The sequence below is a fragment of the Pseudochaenichthys georgianus genome, chromosome 5 (assembly GCF_902827115.2).
Source record: "Pseudochaenichthys georgianus chromosome 5, fPseGeo1.2, whole genome shotgun sequence".
NCBI classification, from domain to species: domain Eukaryota; kingdom Metazoa; phylum Chordata; class Actinopteri; order Perciformes; family Channichthyidae; genus Pseudochaenichthys; species Pseudochaenichthys georgianus.
This window is the reverse complement of record NC_047507.1, coordinates 23,005,711-23,031,652: the sequence shown is the minus strand read 5'-3', so window position 1 is coordinate 23,031,652 and position 25,942 is coordinate 23,005,711. Positions and strand designations below refer to the sequence as shown.

Here is a 25,942-nt window from a genome sequence, read left to right as displayed (position 1 = left end):
ATGAACCTTTGTGGGAAAAGTACCGCAGTGTGAATGCGCCTATTGATTTGAACACGATCTGTGTATCCATAATTTCCTGGTCTTCTCTAAAGAAGAGCGCCAATGAGATCTTTGTCATTTTGCATCGAAACATTCATTAGCTAACAATGACATTATTGTTCTATTAATATAAGGGAGGTCAGTTACTCTTTAAAACAGATGGTAGTTATGGGTACTTTTTACTTGAGTACATTTCGAAGCCCATACTTCTTTAGTTTTACTTGAGTAAAGAAGTTAGAACATCTAGTTTTACCGTATTTGTAAACACGAGTATCTGTACTTCTACTAAAGGATGTGTGTTCTTTTGCCATCTCTGCATACAAATGCCCAAATGTCAACCTGGCTGTATTGTTAAGTTTTTTTGTTTTTTTTTCATGCAGACAGATGCAAAGAAATTACAAGACCTGAGCTGTGAGGTGCGGAGGAAGGAGGAGTGGCTGCAGGAGGAGAGGATGGAGAGGGAGAAAATAGAAGTGGAGCTTGGACGAGAGAGAGATTGCACTAGAGTGAGTTCATCTCATTATTCAACACACAAACAAATTCAGCTCTAAATATAACTGATCGTGTGCCATCGTCATCTGCTCGGATTACATTTCTGGAAACTGGAGAACGAAGTCAGAGTTCAGTGTAGTTATTGTATGACTCACTAGCAGGCACAAATAGAAATCTTCCATGAACAGCGAGTAAACATTTCTCTTTACTGCCATGTGATGACAACAGCAGGTGAGAGGATGAGCCAAGTCAGAGTGTGTTGGGATGAGTAAAATACTGCTGCCCCCTGTAGGTGCTGCAGAGTGACTCCAAGAGAGAGCTGCAGGAGCTGAAGGTCGGTCTGAGGGCGGCCCAGAAAGAGAGGGAGGAGCAGCAGGCGGAGAAACAGGCAAGGCATGGCACGCACACACACACACGCACGCACGCACGCACGCACGCACGCACGCACGCACGCACGCACGCACGCACGCACACACACACACACACACACACACACACACACACACACACACACACACACACACACACACACACACACCACAGTTATTTTTGTTTTAATCAAATGTGTATACATATAACAGTTGTCATGCTTTTGTGCTATTGGGTGCCCTCGTCGAATGAATTAGGTTCCCAGTTCTCATTTTGGCAGTAAAACAAGTCACTAAATATACTTTTCCATTACTGTACTTATGTTCAATGTAAAGTATTTTAATTTACTATTACCACTCCCTTAAATGTCAGAGGAAAATATTGTTTTTTTAATTCATATGGTGTCATAAGTTAGTGGTTGCTTTGCAGATTCAAATTTAATAACACAAATGTAATCAATAAATAGATTAGAATGTATTTTTTATAGTTAAGATAAGACCTTAAAGCTGCAACATTAAAGTGAAGTACACATTATAGGGTCAATAATAATAATAATCCAATTACATAGTATTCATTTTTGTACACTGCGTCATTTTCCATAATGGATTTTTGATACTAAAAGTATTTTTTTATGAAAATACTTTTTACTTGTCTCTTCCACTGTTTACATTCAACGATTCAAAGATATCGTTAATTACAAAACACAATACATAATTCCATACACTCAACAGGAAATAAGAGAAAATAAACATCATAGTTGTTAACATGAAATACTTTCTAAATGCATTTTAAATAATGTTTTCTTACTCTTTTCCTTTAAATTGGATTGCCATTGGACACTGGTAGGAGCTGCTGATCCACATCCTTCAGTTGGAGCAGAGGTGGGAAGTTGAAACTGAATCAAAGGAGGAAGTCCCCATATCCCTCTGTGAGTAACGACCACACGTTGTACGCTGCTATCTCCCTGCACTGTAACAAGTACTGAAGTGAAGAGTCTAAACTGATTTCAAACAGCTCCTGGCTCTTCCTCCGAGGATGAAGAGAATGTGTCCTCAGCTTCCTCCCGATCAATCCTCTCGCCTCTGTTCCTGTCCACTCCCCTGGAGCGGCCTCACAGAGCCGAGACCCCCGTTGCTGAGACCCCAGTCTCTGACACACAGGTGTGCCATCCCATTCACACATGAGCCAAACAAGGGTTAACTCCACCTGCATCAGAGCTATGAGCCCTGCCAGTTTCTGCTCCAGTTCCATTGTTGACCACTGAGGTTTAACGCTGACTGGTTGAAAGGAGTCATGACAATGTATTTATTCTAACCGGGTCGAGTTTAAATCAGGGAAACATGAAAGCAAGACTTGCAAACCACAACATAAAGGTTTGTAATGTATACAGGAATCATAGATGGTTTAAAATGTTGCCAAACTAAATGATTCCTTGATTTTTGTACAAGTATGTTTACACATATAAGGAATGTGCTTGGTGTATACTGTATGGCACAAACACAATAAAAAGGAATTAAGTAAGTACAAAAAATTTACAAATATAAAAAAAGAAGCCATTATTATATAATATGATATTTTCATAAAAACTGTTCTTGGACAATTTACTCTGAGAATAAAAGGGTGGAAGTGTACAAGAACTTACACAGACTAACGTGCAATAACAGTATGTAATATAGGTAACATTCTGGAGCATCTTATGACAATCCCAATGTCTTATACATGTGTGAATACAATGTGATTATTGACCTAGTTTGTTTCTCAATATCCAAAAACAACAAGGTGCCAGATTTGGCTTTCCACCAGCCCAGTACACACCCTGTTCCCTCCTCCACTGGAGTCACCTCTCATAGAATATTTTGGGATGACTTCATTCGCACTCTCCTCCCTGGTGGACTGGTTTTAGAAAGCTGTCCTTCCACTTACCAGGCACTTTCTTTTCTCGTGGGAAGAGTCATAGAGCACTAGAGAGTAAAAATAGAAGTGTAAATAATATGCTAACAGCATCACAATAAGAGTAAAAATAGCAGCAATAATAAAACATGTTGCAAGCGAAAATTGTATTTAATAGCATTTTTACTGACAGTGTTGTCTATTTTTTTTATCCTCAGCACTTTCTGCCTCTTTCTCTCTGCAGTGAGGTGGTCGGATCCCCCATGTGGTAACAAAAAGATGGACGGCAACTGACTTGTATACCAATGATGCAAGTTTGTGCCGGTCATCAAAAAAACGTTTGGATTGTTCTGATGATGCTTTGTAGCTGTTTGTGTAGACAATGGCCTTCACAAAGGACATATTTACAGTGTCTGTGTTGAAGACGACACAGTTTATAGTCTTAAGGGTGTAGAATGTTTTTTAATAGAATGGCTTATGGTTTCATTTCTACTTAATAATACAAATAATATATTGCTATATATTATATTAATAATAATACTTTAGATTTTCCAATTTAGACCCTAATTGTCTCAAATAATGTCTAAGTTCTAGTTTTCCACTTGTTATCCGTAGGCTTTCTAGTTTATTCAAATATGTCTGAGCATGCTGCAACTGTTTGGAGAAAAGTGTATTTGATACCATGGATTTATAACGTCTGCGTGTGAATCGTGAAACTGTGTCAACAGTGTGTGTGTGTGTGTGTTACAGACGAGTGAGAAATATCCTGTTGCAGCTTGTTCAACTCAGCGTCAGTTTGGAAGAATATGAAAGTAAATGATAGCTTTGCTTATTGATCTGAGCTGCTGAGAGAGATGGTGCTCTTTAATAAAATCTGATGATAAATACATGCTGGTCTGTATTTTGTAATTTGACATCTTAAGTATTTCATTGCGGTCTGTAAAGGGATTATAAAGAAGACAAGAAGGTCTGAAACAAAAAGTGCCTTTATCAAAATACAAGAAAGACAACAACAAATAACAAATAAGCAAACAAGCAACAAATCAAAATGTAAAAACAAGAACAAATCAGCCCTGTGTGTGTGTGTGTGTGTGTGTGTGTGTGTGTGTGTGTGTGTGTGTGTGTGTGTGTGTGTGTGGATATCAGAGCTATTTTTAAGTAAATTGAAGTAAAACAGATGAGGTGTCTGAATCCCTGAACATAAGAATAAGGCTGTTATTTTCACACTACAAATATAGTTTATAAAAAAATACAACAGTTAAAAAATAACAAATGTAACAGATAAAATGGTTCCAGCTTCAAAACTCATAAGAGATGACATTTTTTTCTATCAAATAATACAACATGAATACATTTCCCATCATTGACCTTACTGGAATTTGTATGAAGTTGTTTTTGTCCAAACGTAATGAAATATCTTTGATCTTTTTATTTTTCCTATTCACATGCTTACATATAGAGCTGAGGCCTTTGTGACCTCATCCATGGCTTATCTATTGCACCCGCTCAAATCCAATATAACAAAAACAGAAGACATTATCATGAAATACGGCTGTAATGTGATATTTGAAAACCTCTGGTCTTGGCTGAAGATGTGCAAATGATTGAGTGTGAGTTAGAAAGACGGAGAGAAACAGAGTTAAGAAAAACACTGAAGATAATTCTTATCCTTCACCTCAGTCATAGATTGTGATGTTTCCGTTCTATATCATCACAAATCAGTAGACACACAGTCTGTAAACGTCATTGTGGCATCAGTGCTGATCATTTAAAACCTCTGTGTATTTGATGATATCACGTCTGGTGCCAAATATCTATCCATCATGGTCTCTGCTGGAGTGTCGCCACTAAGCCGATCTGTTTTCCTCCTACGTTCTCTACACCTTCTCTTTCTCCGCTTCATTCATCCTCATTTCTTTAGATATCTTACACTAGCTTCTTCTTTTATCCCTCATATCAACAAATGAAAAATACGTTGCAGCTTTACACCTGACACCGTACTGATGGAGACATGTGTCCCTTAGAAATATTAAGGAGTCCAGTGAGACTGCGTTGTCTTTCATTACAGAGATAATGTACATTTATACATCTGGAGTAAAAAAAGATAGATGAAAAACAAATTATTTATTTTACAAAATCTCATGTATCTCATGAGATACAGCACACATTTGAAACGGCTGCCCGTGCTTCAGCAGACAGGGAACCCAATGTAAAGCTTTCGTTTTCTTAATTTTGTTGGATGGATGCAACCTCGTGTTATTCAATCATGTGATCAAATATCAGCTTACATCGGTATCATCGGCCAACAGAAGTCTTTGGGTGAGAACATTTGAAAGTTCGCTACAAAACGTATTTGATATACATTTTTAAGATACTTACACTTCTGCTTAACTGCTGGCTGTGGAGTATGGCACTAATGAGAGTAACATCTACAACATCACTCTGTGGGTTGGGAGACACACCAATGCACACACACGCACCTGAGGTTTTCTGTGAAGTACTGATTGTAAGTGTTGTGCCCATTTGGAAGATTGTATTCTCACTCTGACAAAATGAAAACAATATGGCTTATGTGTACCTGATGCACTGTACCAAGATCAACAACTTCTTTTTCTAATCATCTCTACTCTTTAAGAAGACTTTTTAATTGAACAGGGGTGCGTTCACAGCAGCAGTTTCTCAAAATTCAGGTGAGACTTGGCACTAAAAGAATCAACCTGAGATTTTGTGATGACATTAAATCTACCCTGCAGATTCTTTAGTATCTTCTGAAATTGTGTGTGTTTTTGTCAGAAGGTGGATATAGTGTGCTGCGTTTGTTTTGCATTATTTGTTCGAGTCCTATTTGCATCACAAGAACCAGAGCTGAATGACAGTCTTCCTCTTATTGTCTTTCCGATGTTTCACGAACTACATGTGAGTTTGAGTCCTGCTCACGACCGGCTCTCTCTTTGCTTTGGCTCCCTTTACTATCTACTATTGCTTTTCACTGTGTCCAATGTTGCAGAAATGCATACAAATAACAAGACAAGCTAAATAAACTACGTGTCAAGTCAAATTTGAGCAGGACTGAAAGTGAAGAATATACAAAAAAGCAACAAGAAGTCCCATAGACAGGAAAAAAGACAACAGAAACGTGTACATGCATAGAAAAACCACTATTAAAAAATAAGTCGCATATCTCTGAATAGCGATAATAGGAATTCTGAGAAGACATTTGCGGCAAATGGACACCACGTGGTGTTCAGTTGTTGCAATGTATGTTTACCATCAATTTTATGCAAAGCATAGCCCTTATAGATAGCGGAGGAGTGCATTTTCTTCTGTCCACCACCTCTAGTTCCTCTTTGGGTGGACAAAACACTTTTGAAATATCTTTTGTACAGTCTCATTTTGGCACAGTGACGTTTTCCCGATGCTCTCCCCAGCCCACTGAAATGTAGTGCTTTTGCTTCTGCCACTCATTGCCTCCTCGACTGAATTCAACACACTTTCCTTTCAGCCACATGTACAGTATTCAGTCTTTGTAAATATGTGCTGTATGAAACACTGTTGTTGTATAAGAGCCTAAATCTGTGAGGTTTCTCAGGAGAGATATTGCTGGGTGAGGGCTCAGTGATCCGAGGGAGGAAGCAGCATCATGGCGTCTGTCTCACTGCGTTTTCCCACTCACGCCTTTCTTTGGCCCCCCCGCCGCCGCTGCCTCCCCCCCCGACGGCTCCCTGTCACTGTCCGCCCCTCTGTCTTTCTCCTCGTCCCAGTAGTCGTCCTCTTCCTCCTCCTCTTCTTCCTCGACTGCAGACTCATCCGTGGTTTTCTCTTCCTGTTTGATGGCTTGAATGGCGGGGGGGGCAGCTGCAGCGCTGTCCCCCGAGTCGCTGCTGTCCTCGAAGGCCTCTGGGTTCTCCAACATTTCTCTGATCAGAGGAGGCATGGGGCCCGAGATCTCCGTCTTCAGGGTGACGACTCGCTCTGTACCTACAGGCACACACACACATTGATTTAATGGATAGTGTATAAAAAGGACAGGCCTCTCCTACAATGAGCATATTTCACAGGTGACAGGTTTCTTTGCTTATTAGAACAAAAATGCCTATGTCTAGTAATTAAGAAACAATCTCTTAATTTGCTTCCTAGTTTAAAAGCGAAGAAAGATTGGGCTTTTTTTTTTTTACACCTGTGCCGATACGATATCCAGAGGAGGGAAAAGTACTCAGATCTGGTACTTGAGTAACAGAAGAAGTACCAAAGTGTAGGAATACTCTGTAACAAGTAAAAGTCCTACATTCATGTTACTCAATCAAAATATACTTAAAGTACCAAAAGTAAAAGTACTCATTATTCAGATTGTGTTGTTTATATTTCACATCATTAAATCAAATCAAATCAAATCAAATCTGTAAAGCAACTAAATGTATTAAATAGATGGAGTGGAGTAGTACACGATTTACCTCTGAATTGTAGTGGAGCCTAAAATGGAAATTCTCAAGTAAAGTACAAGATCTCAAAATGGTACTTAAGTACAGTACTTGAGTACATTTACTTATTTACTTCTCACTTCTGAAGATATCTTGTATTATGAGTTTGTGTACTGATAGTAAAACTTTCTGAAATAATAATAACACAAGAACTTTTTCCAAAAATGGAATTAAACATAAACAAAAATGCAAAATCTGCTATTCAATGCCAACAATAAGTACTACACAGTTGTTTATTCTCAGTACTCTTGGCACATTTAGTAGGAAGGTTTGTTACAGCCCTGCTTATTTGATGTGATACTGGTGTGTGAAACCTCAGCTGACCTTTGGTGCTGATTCCTCGGAGGTCTGTGACTTTCATCAGCATGCGGGGAAACATGTGAGGCTTGTTGGGGCGTCTGCGGCGGGTGTAGATCTTCAGAGCCTCCAGCAGTGGCTCCTGCAGCTTGTCGACCTTCTGGGGCTCCTCCAGATCCATGCGGTCTGAAACAATAGACATATTCAAAGAGGTGAAGAAATGGTAGAAAAGCTGGAAACATTATCGTGAGGGAACTGTAAAACAATGAGAAAAGTAACATTTTAAAGATCTGCTATCATGGTATATATTATGGGTCTCAGATATATACAATTATATAAAAAACATGTCTATGATATGTTTTGCTCAAAATACCAAACAGATCATGCATTTTAGACATCCCTCATATCCCTCTAGTTCTGCCCTGTTAGAGAACTGCTGATTCTGGGTCTAAAGCTTATACTCAGATACAGCTAAATGCTGCCGTGATTAAACGCCATATTATGTTTCTGAAACAGTCTGGAGCTCAAATGCTTTTTCTCTTACAGGTTTACCACAAGGTGAGTTCCTTTTTTTATTTCCGGCTTCTTTACACATGCTCTCTCCAGTACAGGTTAGCTCTGAGTGTTAGCGATGCTCGCTAATGTAAACAAAGACCATATTACTTCCAAAACACGTCGGGCATTGTTTCTGATAGCAACGTTTCTGATAGGGCCGTGGGCGTAAAGCTAGCACACATTTCCGATATTACGTCATATCGGACGCAAATCTGGATCAGCTCCGTTGTACCCCCGTTTTTAGAGATTTGGGTACGGAGGAAACGAGAGAGGGTTTTATTTTCTGACACTTTGTGAGTTCCCTTACGGCTTACAGGGACACATATGTATAAAAGACATCGAAAAGTGCATTTTGCATGATAGGAGACCTTTAAGAGTCTGTAAGCTAATGATATCACGCCGGTAATTATAATCCTTATATTTATTATAGCGCTTTTTCAATGACTCTCAAAGCGCTTTACAAATACACATTACACATACAGATCATACATACATGTAATGGTAAGAAAAGACCTACCTCCGCAGATGAGGCAGATGGCGCTGAGCAGGCCTGTTTCTGTGTCGTCCATCTCCAAAGGCAGCAGCTGACCGGCAAAGGCAAACACCAGCTCTGTGAGCGGGCCGAAGCCGGCGTTATGCATCTGGGTCCTGTTGAGGGTGAGGCCATCAGAGAAGGTCATTGTGTCCTGTTCTGGGGTGTAGCGAGTACATATCCTCAGCATCTAAGGGAAGGAATTAAATAAGAAAACAGAGAGGAAAGAACGATGTGGGCAGTTAGTAAAAGGAGGATGAAATGGCAGCTATTCAGATGAATAATTTAAAAGTTAAGCAGCGTGACAAAATGAGAAAGCGTGAGGGAGGTGGAAGGGTATTAAAAAGGAGGAGGTGTTTGGTACCAGGATATCCAGGCATGCAGATTTGAGGAGGGTGATCTGGTCAGCGATGGTGAGCGTGGTGAAGCCTGGTAGCCGCTTGGCAAACTCCACAATCTTTATAATGCACTTAGTGGACAGCTCACTGAACTTATCCCACAGGCCCAAGTCCAGCTGCACTCTGTGGTCGGCACTCGAATTCTGGGAGAGAGAAAGAGGGACACTTTGGTCTGTGTGCTTGAGCAGAGTCCACACAGCGTTCTGGCAAAGCCGTGAGCTAATGCCTCAGTGGAGGGTTTAGGGGGTGGAGGCGATAAAGCATTACAAAACTTACTGTAGTGTATTTTCCCAGTTGGCCCAGAGATGGGAAGGTTTCCTGGTGAGCTTTGCTGACTTTTTTAACCAGCTCTTCCAGTTCCCCGCTCAGCTCGTAGTTCTCTGGCAGCACCACCTCCTCCTTCACGTCCTTCTTCTTTTTGTTCCTGTCGTTGCGCACCGCTAAAAGGAAATACAGGCACAGGGAGACGAGGTTTAAAAGGCAATTCTTCCCACAGTATTCCTTTGTAACAATAATATTGTTGACCATATTTTCTTCTCACCTTCTTTGGACATGCCAACCTCAAAGCACTTCTGCAGTCGACAGTACTGGCAGCGGTTGCGCGTCACTTTGTTGATCTGGCAGTTCTTGTCTCGGTGGCAGGTGTACACCATGTTCTTCTGGATACTGCGCCTAAAGAAACCCTGAAACCGAAATAAGAACATTTATTTTACACTGATCATGCCAGTAAAATGCTCTTAATAACATCTCTGAAAATAGAACCAACAACCTCAGGTGTGATGTTTTTTTTAAACTGATATTTGTGATGCTTACATGCTTTACCAAGATCGGGTATATTGTCATCATTAAATCAGAATGTTAGCATGTTCAGCAGTGTGTGTTATCATGAAGCGTGAAGCCCTTCTCTGCCTGTGTTCAGCCTAACAGAGTCGTTAAGATGGTTATAGACTTGTAGTTGATTGATTTCTAATGTAATGCTTATCAAATAAATTGTAATATGCTTGATGTGTTGCCTGACTTAGAACTGAAGTCTTCCACTGCTTCTTTCTAAATATATTGTTCTTTGTGTATAGACTTCAAGCAAACAAAAACTCCAAATGTGTTTTTTCATTTCATTTTAAGCTCTAACCCCCTACTTTAGCAAAGCTTTCATTGCATGTAGATTCAGTTGACATGTGCTGGTCACATGCAGCACAATGTTTGGCTGTTACATTAATAATGTGCATTGATAGTAAGGATACACTAGGGGGCAGCTCAACAGAAGCCAACAGTACAGCTCTGCAGTGCTGATATCTGTCCGGCTGTGCCTGAAACATCAGCTGTCCCCTTCATACATGTCATGTGACTCCTCAGGTGTCTGGCTTCATTTACCTTGCAGCCCTCGCAGGAGCTCACTCCATAGTGATAACCAGATGACTTGTCCTGGCACACGAAGCACGGTTTGTAGACGCGAGGAGGGGGAGGAGGGGAAGGAGAGCTGGGCACCATCTCCTCTGAGCTGGTGCTCTGGGTCTCCACCGCTGCAGGAAGAAGAAACAAAAAGCAACTCTTATTATATCAGAACATCTTGTTCACATAAGTGCTTAAAGTCTTTGAAACTATGATGAAAGCTAATACAGCAACTGATTAAGAGAGAATGGTCAACAAACAACCCTCAACCCCATGCAGGCCACCCCTCGGAGCCAGAAGGCAGGCAGACATTTTTAAGAGAAAGGGGAGGAGGGTGAGGGGGCACTGCTGATTGACAGGGACTTAAAAGAGACACAATTAGCTGATGGCCAGATGGCCCTGCTGATAAAATGCTGATTGGCAGCTGAGATTTGATTGGCTTCTCCATTTACTGGTGAGTGGGGGAGCAGCATACCTCTGTTGACTTTTTGACTGACATCTGAATCTTTGCATCTCTGTGTGAGTGTGTGTGTGTGTGTGTGTGTGTGTGCGCACGCACGCTCACATTTTTATTTGAAAGGCTGTCCAACCAGACCTGCCTATATACCTCCTGCCCCATGTGAACAAACAGAGGCGGGATGTTTATGAGACTCTGCTGTCTCCCTCTCGCTGTCTCGCTAAAGAAAATGGCACACTGTATAACACCATTTGCTGGCCATCGGCACAAGTCCTTCAACTGCTGCTAATGAAAACGCTCAAAACAAACAATGTAAAGTAGACGCAGGTAAGCGTATCCAGCTGTTTAAAAAAAGACGTGGTTCCCTGAACTTACAGAGAGTGAAACACGCCTGGTACACATTTGAAGGTGATGAACAAGAACAACCAGATTCCTTCGAACATGCCATTCAACTTTCACCTTCACTCACCCCAACTTCACCTCCCTCTGCCCATTCCCACCCCCACTCCCTTGTTTCCTGGCCCTAAATTCCTCACTGCAGGCTGGACAGGGTTTAATAGTTGCCCAGGCTCATAAGCGGCCCTATAAAGGTTGTGTCTGGGATGGGGAGGAGGCCCCCGGCCAGGCTGACGGCCTCTTTATTGGGATCCAGTCACCTTGGGCAGCTATTCACATCAACAGCTCCATCCTTGGATCCCTTCCTAGTAAAAATAAAGAATCTGGGGTAAAAAACCCCAAAGTCACAGCCCCTCCTGTCGCCTTCAATGGATAGCACAGGACTGAACCAAATGTGGCCCCCTCCCCACCGCAGCAACCCCAACCTGAACCTTCAGCCTGCCATTAACAAGAGTGGTAAGGTTTCAAAAAACCGAAAGCAAAGGCACAAAGGAATAATCTAATAAAAACAGAGAGGGGAAAATGAAAAGAAAAAGAAAGAGAAAGAAGGAGGTGAGTCCGAGGACAGAAACTTCCCAGTGGCCGAGAGGTTAAAAGAAATCCTGACCATTTAACTTTGACCTTGACTGAAGAAGGCCATTGCTAACTACATGACCATCATTATAGCTTGCTTTAAGCTTTCAATTGAGACTTCTGAACTTTGTCATTTCACACAACATTCAGTGAATCATGACTTGGAGGAAAGCTGTTGCTACTTCTAGCCGTTGCAGCAATTCATCCTACAATTAATTATTATTATCCAAAGTAAAAATGTTTTGAGAAAAAAACAACCCTAGTTTTCCATTCAATAATTCATTGGTTACTTTGATCTGGTTTTGACACAGTGCTTTGTAAGTGTGTAATTACATTAATTATGTAATTAATTAATTAATTGATAAAAGTGTGCAAAATAATAACTGAGGATACTGTTTTTTAAGTGAAAAGAGTCTGAAATGGAAATAAAAAACACATCAAACCATCGACCATTAACTTCCCGTGTAATGTGCTTACATTTGAATAATTCTGTTGTTTGAAGTCCCAAACTGTGAATAGCCAAATGTTATTGTAATAAGATATATATTAAATAGTTCCTATAACATTTATATTTTAGACAAAGAAATCCGTCTACCTGCACTGACCTTCTTTATGCTTCATCATACAATATAAACCAGATGTGTAGCTAAAGTGCTGATACTTTGAAAATGTGATTCATGTGGTATATGTTATTTGAAACATTCCCAAACCTTTTTTTTAAATCCGTTTTTTTTTTACAAAGATTATGTATTACGTCTTTAGGTCAATTATATTTTCCATCAGAAACAAAACAACCCTGATAAACAACAACTTGCCTAAAAGCACATACACTCATTAATAATGCATTAGGAATAAAAAACACGATTGATTTGACCTGCTATCTGAAATGCGCTTTTAGTTTTTTTGCAATCGAGTGAATATGCTCATTTTCTTTGTCTTCTCTGTTATGGTTACTTTAATATACTTCAGTTTTTGGATTAAATTAACAATTTGAAGACAGCGTCTTGGACTTCAGGAATGTGTTAATCACTTCTCATTCCATACAAATATAATAATAGTATAATATTATAATAAAGAAAATTGATTAATTGAGAAAGTAACAGGCTTAATAAAAGATAAAGAAACGATTGTTAGTTGTGGCCCTGATGGTAATGTTCATAGCGTACCTCATGGTTTATCTGGTCAGAAAACAAGATTATAGAGATTGATTGTCTGCCTAATTCATACTTGCTCTAAATAATAGCACTGTTCTCCAACATTGAGTGAAATTATTCAGAGTTTGCAGGAGAGCGTATCACGTTTCACGTGAGTTTACGGGTAAACAAAGAGCAGCTTGTTGCAGGAGGTAAATACTATAATGTATTCAGTTTGGGGGGCATCGGAGCCCTGGTGTGGGGGGTGGGTCTGAATGAGTGGCGCTGTAACATGATCACTGTTTTCTGTTTATACAGTAACACTGACAATGTAAAAGTGGCCCTGAGAGAACAAGTGGAAAAATAGCTCCCATTGAAACGGAGAAGCTGCATCTGGCGCCAGGAGAGAGGCAGTGAGTGACACCGTCTGAGGGTGGTGAGAGTGGGTGAGGAGCGACGTGACTCCCACAAGCATGACGCAGGGAGACAGGGCGAGAGACACTGGGCTGAAGGCGGCGAGAGAGGGAGGGGGGGGGGGATTGTACCTGCCGTGGAGAAAAGAAGGAGAGGAGCCAAAAACTGTCAAGGGCTGTCATCACCCTGAACTGAGCTCAGCCTCAGAGCCGCGGATGGAAAAAATGCCTCTCTCCCTCTCACCTACAACTCACCCCTCAGCGTGTCACAACATCAATCAGCACACCTCTATTGGATGCAGATCAGAAAGAATGACTCATCAGCGAGCCGGATTTACACCCTCTGCAAAGTTTCACATGCAATCAGAACTATACATATCACCTGTCATTGGATGGTTATTGTGAAAAGCGGTGTTTTGTGAGGGGTTTTTCACCTAACAACAGCATTTCTTAACAATACTTCAGTTGATCGACTCTTGTTTCTGGGTCTGTTCCACCTTCCTCTCTGTTGTCAGATCAACACATCCTGTTTAGACAACAAAAGCCTTTCTGAAAGCGGACACCTTCCTTATCAGCTCTGATGAGTCTTGGTGGAGTGACAACTTCAATCCTGAGCAGTAGTGGACTCAGTAAAAGCCACATACTGCAAGCCCCCCCCCCATTTCAACTTTGAATTGTATACAGTACACATATTACATCATAACATTTGTTTGCAGTTAGTACACTAGACTTTTACACAGATAACCGCTTTTATACTGAACGGAAGACAAGGCTGGTGTCATCAGACGGTTTTCAGAACTAACCTGTCATTTATTAATAAGAGCATAAAACGCAGATTGATGCAATGTGTCATGGAGCTGCAGTCGTTTACATTCTGCAGCACACACACATGGACATGAGTGAGCATGTGGTTTGTTTGACAAAGATATTGAAGGTGTGTTTCCTTGCCTTGGAGTGGCTTTGCAGTGGACACAGTGTGACATCTGGCCTGCAGCCTGCAGCCTGCCAACACCGTGCATCTCATTGAACTAGACTGTGGCCTGGGGGCTCCAGAGTGGAGTGGACCACTGTGGCATCATAACAACGCAATAACAAATTGTAAATTGTTTAGTTTGAGATAAGATATCATTTTTAACCTCAGATCTTTGTTAAAACAAAGTTAACTGAGCGAAAGAGCAGTTTTGACTGAAACCTCTTTCACTTTGAATCCTCCAAAGATTGATTTTGATAGGAATTCAGTTTGTACATAACCTCTCGCCTCACAAAATGTTCAGCAGCACACTGTGGAATGTGCGTGCACGTGTGAATATGTGTGCTGCTGCACGGGGCCACAGGTCAGCTGTGTGTGTGTGTGTGTGTGTGTGTGTGTGTGTGTGTGTGTGTGTGTGTGTGTGTGTGTGTGTGTGTGTGTGTGTGTGTGTGTGTGAGGGGTTTCAGCGTGAGTTTGAGTGCAAAAACATTCACAGAAACAGTGTGAGGAAACTAAACATCATTCATTATGAAATAGCCATAAGACATAAAACTGCTTTGTGTCATTTTCAAAGAAATGCATCTTGTAAATTAGATTCTGGTTACATGACATGGTCTTTCATTATAAAAATGCATGTTTGGTGCTTGCAATGACTGTACTCTGTTGTAATTCATGAGAGCAGATTAACAGTGGGGGAGAGCCACAGCCTCAAATATGCTGAGCGAGTAATTACCATGACAGCAGGGAGGAGATAGGGGAGATCTGAGTGACAATCCCTTTCATCAGCTGTTCTAAGTTCAATACCAGCGTCCCCTCCCCTGCGCTCCCCCCTCAGCACAACCCTCACTAATAACCCTCTTCCCCCCTCTGCCTTCCTGCCCTGGCAGGAGGAGGAGTCCTTCCTGTCATTGGCAGCGCCTTTTTAAAGGAAAGGCTGTGAAAACCAGGCTACTGTCCAGGAGATGGCTCAATAAAAACAGCAGCACCAAACACTTAAAAAGGAAGCAGACACAAACACACACACACCAACACATAGACAAGGGTGTACAAAGGGACACACACACACATTTGCACAAGCTCACTTACAAAAACAGAAATCCTGGACACATACTCAAACCTTAAACACTTTCAGAGGAACAGTCATAACTGTGAGCCAAAAGAGTATAGCATACATATTTCCTAACTCATGTTCTCTTGATCTTTAGAATGAGGAGAACATCTGGAAAATAACATTAATGTAATATGTTGTTTTTTTTTCATGGTCACAAAGTTAGGCTTTGTCTGCAGATCGGGGTGGGGGGTGCTTTTACGGGATAGGTTGTTAAACCTGGGTTAGTCCTTCCCATTCATGATCACGTATACAATACAGCCCTTCTTTTTTATAGCACCCAATAAACCCAGATCTCTATTTTTGCCTTTTTTTTTTTAATATTATTAGGATAACCTCCTCCCTGAAAAAACACCAACATGGCTCTCCAACACATCTTCTACAGAAACAAATCAGGCAAAGTCGATTATAAATAGCGATTGAACTCCCAGGTTCAATTCCAGCCTTTGGGCCTTTGTTGGATGCAGTCCCTCTCTCTATCCCCCCTTTTCTAGCCGGCCTCCATTTTGCTTTTATACCTCACTTTAAGCTTTTATGTTCAAAGTTACTCTTTTGAAAATGTCTTGTCAGCTATTTAAACCACATTCCTGCAACTAAAGCAGACGGTTAGCACACTGTGGGATATTTGACAAATAGTGTTGTAGAAATAAAAGATTGTCTCATTATTCAGGGTCATCCCAGGACACAGTGAATGTGGTGGAGACATGGCTGGAAGCTGTGACGCCACAAACAGAGACAAGCTGGAACAGGACTCACTAAACCTCACAAGATGTTGGTTTCAAGCTGGCCTATCAGCAGCCTGGGATTCTCTCTGTTCCTGTAGCTTCAATAAGAGTAACGTATAATTAATAATGTTATTCTGCACCGAGTTAAATTGTTTCAAAGGGTTTAAATCAGAGCTTTTCCTCAACCATTTCCCTAAGATACAGTATTTGTCATTCCCAACAGATGAGTGTGTAGGCGTTCAGAATCAAAGGTAAATAACGTCTGTTGCAAACTGTAACCTCATTACAGTGAATAACAAGATTAGAGTAATAATTTGATTACAGTCTTTGCACAATTCACAGTAACTAAATAATCTGACAAGACCTGAAGAAGAATCTTGTTTATGGCCAAAGAGGGATGTGTGGCTGTCGATAGGAAAGAAAGAAAGAGACTGTTTGTGTTTTTTTCCCTGTGTTAATTACCTGAATTTAGTACAAGGCATTTGAAGTGTAGGTTGTAACCTGAAACCTTCCTTTGTGGACACCTAGCCACTGCACTGTTTGTGTATTGGAAATGTGCTTCATTTACTCATTGTTCACTCTGTGACTTCTCTAGCACACTCTCAGTGTCTAAACTCACACGCATGTGGAAACAGACACTTGCAGTTCCAAAAGTATAATTTAAAATGTTGACAATTGACCAGCATCTGATCATTTGGTTATTTTAAGTGAGCTAAACAGTTTGTTCAGTTGCTACGGCAGCACTGAACTTGAATTTCTGGGTTCACAGAGGTTGCTTAGGCTTCAGTGTGCTTTCCTTCTCACCATTGTAGAGAAAGTGACAGTGTTAAAAAAAAAGACAGGACAGAGGCATTAAGAGTACAGGCCTGTATTTCACGACCCACTGACACAGATAACCTTATTTTATCAGGCGGAGGCCAAAGTAATCATCTAAGCCCCTTTTATTCTAAAAACAACCATCTGTAAAATCTACTGTTCTATCTCATAGATCAGGCTCATACAGTATCTTCTGACTCCATCCCTGGCCGTAACAGCATACCATTGTATCACAGTTAGCCCCTCTCCTCCTGTGGGATGATATGAGGGTCGAGGAGCATTGTTGAACTAACTTTGAAGAACCCATTTAAGAGAAGAGGGTGCCAGAGAAAAGGGAGATTATCACCGAGGAGTGGAGAGTGTTTCCCCTCAACCTCAAAGCCCCAAGATACAAAGCATTGGGGGGGTATTTTGATCCCATATCCAACATCTACCCTCTACTCTTCTTTCAGCCTGCATCTCCTTTAACTGCCCATGCCCCTACACACCACCTAATCTCTTAAGTGACCCTTTGTAATTGTAATTGAATCATTAAAGGCTCTTGGTTACACAACACTAAGCGTGTAAACGGAGCCAAGTTTGAGCAAAGAACACACACATTGGTGCACACTATTGGAAGAGAAAGATCAAGTTTAGAAAGGGGGGGTAGGGGGGGGGTCTTCAAAAAGGAAAAAACAAATGTCACATAGACGACCCCCCCCCCCCCCCCCCCCCCCCCCACACACACACACACACACACACACGAGAGTGACACAGAGAGCGAACAGACCTTGGCATGTCCCGCTCCTTTAATGCCTCCTGACGTTGAAACAAAGGAAGGCAGAGAGGTGCTGAACTGCCTCACATAAAAAAAAAAAACACAGGAAAAGATGACCCCCCCTTAAAACCCACACACTCACACAGGGGAGAAAGCTGGTGTCAAAAAGACACAGAGGCCAAAATGCTCTCAGGAATTTCGACTCGCAGTGTCCAACAGCGCATGTTCACGGAGAGCAACGCTGAGAACTCACTTGTATTCACTTTCCAATAAAGGCGGCTGATATAATGTCGACCATTTTTAATAATGAATTGTCTAAATGTCGACATTTGCAAATGTATTAACCACAAAGGGTTAGTGAACAGCAAACGAAAGGTGGAGGAAGTTTAATTTTACTTTGAATGTTCACAGACCCAAATGGACTCGAAAGGTTAAAGACTATCTTTACAATTAATAAGTCTCAATTAAATCATTGAAATTGTTAAACCTTGGAAGACATGAGTTGCTCTTGCTCAAAGTGTTTGGTGACTTAGACTTAATCCTAACATGAAGAATTATGCACACGTGTGTAATTAGCATTATTGATAAAACGCAAATTATTTGCTTTAGTTATTCGTCAATTGATCTGTGTAAAATAAATAATGAGCTAACTATGTTGTCTTCAATCATCTGGTTGTATTCGACCAACCCTTTAAATAATATAAACTTTAAATGATTTAAAACAGAGAAGGGCTTTCATGTATCTATTATTGAAAGAGTTGCTATTTATTATTCTGTCAATTGACTACTCAATCAATTGCATTGTCTCAGCTCCAGTTATAAGCGGTGTGTTTTTAAGATCACCAGCCCAGCTTCCTGTTTGAGAGAGATCGGTTGAGGTCAAATCTATTCTGTTTAGTTAAATAAAGATATGAAGTTATGTCAGAGTTGAGTTGTGTTGCCATCCATTAATGTTACTCAGAAACAGAAATGGGCTAAATTCCCCCGAACCCCTGTGGTCGTTTTTTTAGTTCAAGCTGAGAACAGAAACGGCAACCCTTCAGAGCTCAGGAAAGTAAAGCAAACTGGAGCGATCTCATATGAAGAGAAGATTAATGAACATTTGGGGACATTTGTCTGCGGGGCTGACATCTGGCGCAGCTCCTTAGCGAGTTGAAACAGGCCCTGCTGTGGTGTTTGTCATCCTGACTGCTCATCCGTCATCATTAGTGAGCACTGAGGACCTGACAGGGCCTGATGCACTGGTATCTAAATAATTACTGAAGATAAATAGACTCAAGGTGCGCAATGAGGACATCCCGCAGCGGAGAAGATGTTTTGAACATAAAACATGTTGTGTTCAGCTCAGTGACACACGTGAATAGACTTCACCAGTTTCTAAAGATAGATTGAGTTGGAGCCACAAAGCAAAGTGTAATCAAAGAGTCTGGACAGAGGCAATAGCAAAAAGTGTGTTTATTCTTTTTGCTGGAGTGTATCTAATGTATCTTTGCATTGGCTGTGTGACTGAGTGTGTTTGTTTTTATCACACGTGTTAATACCTGATGCAATCTGTGCCTTCAGCTCTCCTGAGAATACGTCCAAATAATGTCTAGCCTTGTGTCGAGTGGTTCCATTTCATCTTTTAACAACCTCCTTTCTTACAGCCATTCCTTCTTCTGATATTGCTTCAAATAACTGTTGCATAGCGTAATAGATTGATCATATGTCGATCCGTCCTTCTTTATATTCATTAGTCTTGTATAATTGGTTTGTGACTAAATGTGATTCCATGAGTTAACGACCAAATCACATCCGTGTGATTTCAAGGCCTATTTGCTTTCAATCTGTCAGAGCTGTTCCTGGTTGACCGTTGCTGTTTTCTGCACACGTCGCAGGGTCAGCTCTCGGATTGTTTGAAAGAGCTGTCAATCATGCAGAGTCATTCATAATGAAAACAAACACGATGATGTATAAATATGCACTCCCCGACTCACTCACTCACTCTCACAAAGCACACTGAGCACATAAACAAACAAAAAGCAGGGTGAGAATGGGTACACAGAATCGAAAGGAATCTGACTCTTCCTGTGGAGAGAGCTCTATGATAACAAAACCAGGACCCTGATAAGAACACACACACACACACACACACACACACACACACACACACACACACACACACACACACACACACACACACACACACACACACACACACACACACACACACACACACACACACACACACACACACACCACACACACACACACACACACACACACACACACACACACACACACACCACACCACACACACACACACACACACACACACACACACACACACACACACACACACACACACACACACAGCTGCTCTGTACCAGTGTGATGGCCAGCAGGATGGAGTACTCACACTGAATGCTGCCGGTCCCGGCCCAGGCGTAGGGGTCCAGGCCTGAGAAGTACGAGCTGGCCTTGCTGAGCATGCAGGACCCTTGTCCGGACACATCAAAGAGGGGCCGAGGGGCCAGCCCCAGAGCCTCCATGCAGTCAAACATGCTCCTCTCAAATCACAGCACACACAACTATAGCCTTCAGCAGCCGAGCTGAGACAAAGTGAGTGTAGAGTCTGAGGCTTCCTGTGAGTGTAACTCTGCCTGCTCCAGGTGTTCCCTCTCTTTCTGTGAGTTGGTCTCTTGTTGCCCCCAGGCAGGACTGCGTGTCCTGTCCCAACCAAGTCCTCTGGAAGCACAGAATCCTCTCTTTCTCACCTCTTTTCTGCTCCACAACCCAAACTGATTCCACCCCCTCTCTTCCAGGATCACTTGCTTGCCTTCCTGCTTTCTCTTGACTGCTTTTAACTGATCTGCGCTCCCCTCTTGCCGGCTCTCTGGGCCTCTCTCACTCCACCACAGACTCAGCCAACTATCCACATGCTCTCTCAGCACAGAGAAAGGAGGTGGGGTCGGGGGAGAAGAAGGGGGAGGGACACAGTGCTTGGTGTGTGTGTGTAACTGCTTTCTGATTGGTCAGGCACCAACGTTTCTCTCCTTCCCCCTTTCCTCCTTCAAGTTTTCCAACTTGCTCCTCCATATTTCATATTCTGCAAATGAAAACAAACACTCCTCACTTCCCCTCCCTTGACTCGTTCTTCTTTATTTGTCTGCATTAATTCCTCTTTTTGTTTTACCACAGCCGGGAGAATTGCCTCTCTTATAAACAGCTCTACCACATTTCTGCAAAAACTCCCGCCACACAGGTTTGTTTTGAGCAAGTAGAGAAGGTGCTGAGAGAGAGGCAATTTAGTGAGTGTCATTTTTTAATTTCCTCGTAATTGGATTCTCTGGTGTGGTTTCTGTGCGTACAGAAGCATTACAGCGGTGACAGGGAAACACCTGTTGACACATACTCATTTTGGAAAGTTCCCCCAAATGAAAAGCATGGTATTGTGTTGCACTGCTCAGAGGTGGACAGAGTACTAGGATAACACTATTTCATTGTTATACACTACTAAAACAAAAGTGGTGAAACACTCGGATACAAGTAAAAGCCCAGCCTTCCTAAATGTACTCAAGCTAAATTACAAAATAAAAGCATCAGAATTTACTTGAAGTAATAAAAGCGCAAGTACTCATTCTGCACATTGGCCAATTTCCGAATAATATATGTTTACTGTTGGATAGCAATCATTAGAAATGTGTATATTCATTTAAAGTACCTGCTGCAAAGAAGGAGCTGATTATTTTTACTTTGTTTTTACAAAATCTTTCTTAACCTATCAAATAATAAATTAAACAATTATTGATGATTATATATTTTACTTATCTGATTTTCATTAAACTAACTTTAGAATAAAGTAACAGGAAATAGAAATCCTTGCAGTACTTAGTAAATGTATACTGGACTTCTATCTATCATTCATTTAATGTAAATACAATAAAACAGGACAAAAAAACCCTGAAAAACAAACAGGAAATAAAACAAAAGAATAATAATAGAGAATAACTCCTTATTTAGATGTTGTTATTTCCTGTATCTGGTATCACTTTATCAGAATCAGACAATATTTACACAAAATATAAATGTGTATAGAAAACAGAGACAATGTTCAGAGTCAGTTATTCGATTTATGTTTCGTTGAATTTACAAGCAGCTGTTTATTCACAAAAAAAAAATGCCTTTAAAACAAACGCCCACTTTAAACTCAAATGAATATTGATTCATATTTACATATATTAATAATACCTTATGCTTCATATATATGTTGAATTGCATGCTTGTTTGTTGGCACATGTTTGGCAACTCCTGGCACCTACTTGGAATGTGTTCATGTTGTAAAGTCGAATTGAACACTATCAGTATTTTACCTATATTCTGCAATATTAATATTATTTTCGATGAAACATCCTCAAAACAATAATGGGAGGATTTACAGACCCTTAAAATACATTGTAGTTGAACATGGTGTTGAACATGGCTTTGTATTTCTTACAGGGAAAGGACTTTACTCTTACTTTTTAAAAATGTAGTATTTCTGCCAGTTGGGTCTGAGCTTTTAAAGTTTAATTTTGAGCTTGAAGTCTGATCTGCTTCAGTCCCCACATCATTTCTACTTTTCCTTCTCAATGGTCATCCTTTACCATGTCACTACTGCAATTTGATTTGCCTCGTAAAGCTTCTCTTTCTCTTTCCATTTGGCATATGGGAGTATCTAACTCAATTCCTTCAATTCAGTTCAAAATGGATTCAGTTATCTTCCCTCCCGGAGCTTATTGGATAGTTCAGTCACACAGAAGTGGGACTCTGCTGCAGGCGAACCACACTGGCCCGGAGTCTGGATAGTTTGTATACGAGACAGCCTCAGCCTCCTCCCTTTCCTTCCTCGTTCAAGAGGGATGAACTCTAGAAGAAACCCCCACCGGGGCTCTAACACACACACACACACACACACACACACACACACACACACACACACACACACACACACACACACACACACACACACACACACACACACACACACACACACACACACACACACACACACACACACACACACAAATTGTCCTGCCTGTGGCTTCGTGAGCTTCATACTACCCTTGTGTGTTACAATGCTCTATTTCTTTGTTTTTCTCCTCTTGTTTGTTTGCCTATATTTCTCCGAACCCCCTGAATCCATTTATTTGTATTGTTCTCCTTATTATTTGGAGAATAACAGCCTGCACCCGTTCTGCTGTTTTCTTCCCTCACATTTTGTTTTCATCTTGCAAGTTCTTTCTTTTCTTTGGTGGTCAGTAAGTTTGTACCTGTCTTTCACCATGATAACACACACACACAGACGCTCACACACACTACAATGACACACTGCAGGGAGCAGAGCACAGTATCAGCCTGCGGAGCTCTCTCCACACCTTGAGACAATTACCCTCCCCGCCTCACAGCACCCTGCCCCCTGTTGCTGCTTTGAGGAAAAGTAACACACAAATGCAGTGCAAATGTGAAGAACAAAGGACAAGTTGCCTCACTTTCTTCCACTTAAACTTTCACCATTTCAGTTGGGTAGACTGCAGACTTCTGCGTTCTTCCACACACATTTTATAAGACGAGCGAGTCACATTACAACTATTTACAATCCGGTCTCTCGGCTATTCATCCTGTCGTCATGTCTGACACAAACACACAGAGCTGAACAATGCTCTCTCTCTCTCTCTCTCTCTCTCTCTCTCTTCTCTGTCTCTCTCTGTCTCTCTCTGTCTCTCTCTCTCTCTCTCTCTCTCTCTCTCTCTCTCTCTCTCTCTCTCTGTCCTCTCTCTCTCTCTCTCTCTCTCTCTCTCTCTCTCTCTCTCTCTCTCTCTCTCTCTCTCTCTCTCTCTGTCTCTCTCCCACCAGCTTCTCCGGCTGCAGATATTTGGATAAAGTCTCACTGCGGGTTATCAGCAAGCGCACAAATATAGTCACAAATGTGAGGGAAGGAGTGCAAGACTGCTGGTTTGTGATATTCATGGGTGTTGGAATGTGCAGCCTCCAGAGTGGCAGTGGATGTGTGTGTGTGTGTGTGTGTGTGTGTGTGTGTGTGTGTGTGTGTGTGTGTGTGTGTGTGTGTGTGTGTGTGTGTGTGTGTGTGTGTGTGTGTGTGTGTGTGTGTGTGTGCGTGCGCGTGTGTGTGAGTTTGGACGCACGGACAATTATGTGTGTATGTGCTTAAACAGAGTGCCTGTGATGAAAGACACAAAGAAAAACACACAAGCCTATCTCTGTGCCTTTAGGTTCAAGTTACTAATATCACACGCACACACACGCGCGCGCACACACACACACACACACACACACACACACACACACACGCGTGCACACACACACACACACACACACACACACACACACACACACACACACACACACACACCATTACAAAGAACAAGATGTGACTAGTACAGAAATTACGAAAGGACATTGTGTTCGTTGTGGAAAAATACACTTATTTTCCACGTGTTCACTACAGTGAACTTTCTTCCTTTTCATGACCAAACAACTATTCCAATGTAAACTGAATTGTTATCCTAATGTCATGACAAAAGGAATATATTGTTCAAAGACACTGGTGGGGAAATATTGACTTGCACTTACATGTATTTATAGTATTACCAGGAAGCACTGGGCATAAGAGCTTTGACCATGAAGAGTTCCTTGGGCGCTCTTACTCTAAAGTCCATCCTGACAAACCATTTCGGGCTGTTAGTTGGGATATGACCGATGGATATGACGCATTGTTTTTGGGCTATAGTTGGACACTGTCGGCTGCTTTTCAGTCTATAGGGTGGTGCAAGAATAAGTCATAAAACCCAGAAATGACTTATAATGTTACCACATCCGGTTGCCTTGTCTCAAAGTCAAAGGTTAGATGGTTAGATGAGCTTGTTGATAGCCTAACATTAGCTTTCTATGTCTGCTGCTTGTATTCATGTTACACGGTGGTGGTATTGTTTGGAGATTATCCTGCCGAACAAAATGAGGTAATTGTCATCAATGTGTGTTTGCCACAGAACTTATTTCTGCAATATACGGAAATCCAATGGACAAATCCCATTGGCTTTTAGTCAATTAACTCCCTGTGATGCAAACTTCTGTTTCGACCTACATCACTCCGATTGGCTGTTCAGCTCGACTACATTTTCATGTTCCTGCATCATTCCATTACTCAGATACATTGACAGTGGAGGACCGTCCTGAATGATGCTAAATGGTGAGTGAGAGCAGTGTCAAAAATGATCAAGGGCTTGTTGATCTACAGCGCTACTTTTTTTCTGGTTTCCGTCTGTGTATGACAAAAACAAACTCCAGCTGGAGTTCTTTACTCATTTCTATGCACCCAACGTGCGTAGTTGTTGGCTGTTGGCTATAATATTTGCTTTGTGTCCAAGTCCAACTTTTTGGCCGGCATCGTGAGGCACAGCAACAGTCGGCCTACGTCATCACTAGTTCTTTGATGTCGGTTTTGTGCGTCTGGGCCTTAATTCCCAGTTCCCACTGCTATCAGGAAAAGAGGGCAGGACTTACTGTATGATTGAATACACAGCAGGGAGCTCTTGCTGTGGATATCCACTCATTTCAAGTCCAGGGATGTGTGGAGTTTCATCTCATTAGAGAACAAAGTCCAGTCTTCCACTCACACTGATTAGGACCTGGTTTGTCTTAATTGGGAAATCCCCCTTAAACTTCTATAGTCATTTGGTATCATTTTGTTCACTTTGCACTAATGAGAGAGACGTAATTTACTGCAGCTTCACTTGATAGTAAATAATGGATTCATTATTTTCATGGTTAGTCTTCCTCCTGTAAAAATAATCAGGACTGGAAACCATTGTTGGCTCAACACCACAACATACAGAGATGTCTACAGAGTTAATGAAGCTATTTCTTGAAATGTAGCTGATAGATAAATGTGTCAGCTCCTTACCCTCATTATGATCAAGGCTCACGAGTGTTAGTCAATTCAGAGCAGAAACCACAAAGGATCTGAGAATTAGTTTGGTCTCATGCAGTTCCTGAATGCTCGGGTCGTCCTGTTTCCAGATGGTCTCCTTGGATATGTGGAGGTTTTAGCACATGTATCACTTGGCAGGCTGGACTGAAGCTCAGGTGAGGAACTAAAGGTTGGTGTTGTCAAAAG

At 41.4% G+C, this 25,942-nt stretch overlaps 2 protein-coding genes across 4 annotated transcripts in view; one reads left to right on the top strand and one right to left on the bottom strand.

Moving 5' to 3' along the window:
• Nucleotides 1-3,677, top strand: LOC117446345 (calcium-binding and coiled-coil domain-containing protein 1-like). Its single transcript, XM_034082508.2, has 6 exons — nt 1-27; nt 420-545; nt 824-919; nt 1,747-1,828; nt 1,915-2,060; nt 3,035-3,677. Exons 1-6 carry the CDS (start codon nt 1-3, stop codon nt 3,035-3,037), a joined length of 480 nt encoding a protein of 159 aa, XP_033938399.2. The 3' UTR covers nt 3,038-3,677.
• Nucleotides 3,678-3,758: 81 nt separating this feature from the next.
• Nucleotides 3,759-25,942, bottom strand: part of rargb (retinoic acid receptor, gamma b) — a 36,119-nt gene continuing 13,935 nt past the window's right edge. For 2 of the 3 annotated variants that reach the window (XM_034082859.2, XM_034082858.2), the window contains exons 3-9: nt 10,422-10,570; nt 9,592-9,733; nt 9,327-9,490; nt 9,017-9,193; nt 8,638-8,842; nt 7,593-7,751; nt 3,759-6,768 (exon numbers count right to left, since the gene is read on the bottom strand). In XM_034082859.2, the coding sequence (XP_033938750.1) occupies nt 6,443-6,768; nt 7,593-7,751; nt 8,638-8,842; nt 9,017-9,193; nt 9,327-9,490; nt 9,592-9,733; nt 10,422-10,570 (1,322 nt within the window). In that variant the 3' untranslated portion in view covers nt 3,759-6,442. Of the gene's footprint in view, nt 6,769-7,592; nt 7,752-8,637; nt 8,843-9,016; nt 9,194-9,326; nt 9,491-9,591; nt 9,734-10,421; nt 10,571-20,185; nt 20,701-25,942 lie in introns of those variants that run through there. The other variant, XM_034082860.2, reaches the window with a different exon arrangement.

Excerpts from the sequence above, each read along its gene's own strand:
- LOC117446345 (XM_034082508.2), top strand. The coding sequence starts at position 1 with ATGAACCTTTGTGGGAAAAGTACCGCA. Across the intron at positions 28-419 it reads TTTGTGGGAAAAGTACCGCA|ACAGATGCAAAGAAATTACA; the intron begins GTGTGAATGCGC and ends TTTTTCATGCAG. Across the intron at positions 546-823 it reads GAGAGAGAGATTGCACTAGA|GTGCTGCAGAGTGACTCCAA; the intron begins GTGAGTTCATCT and ends TGCCCCCTGTAG.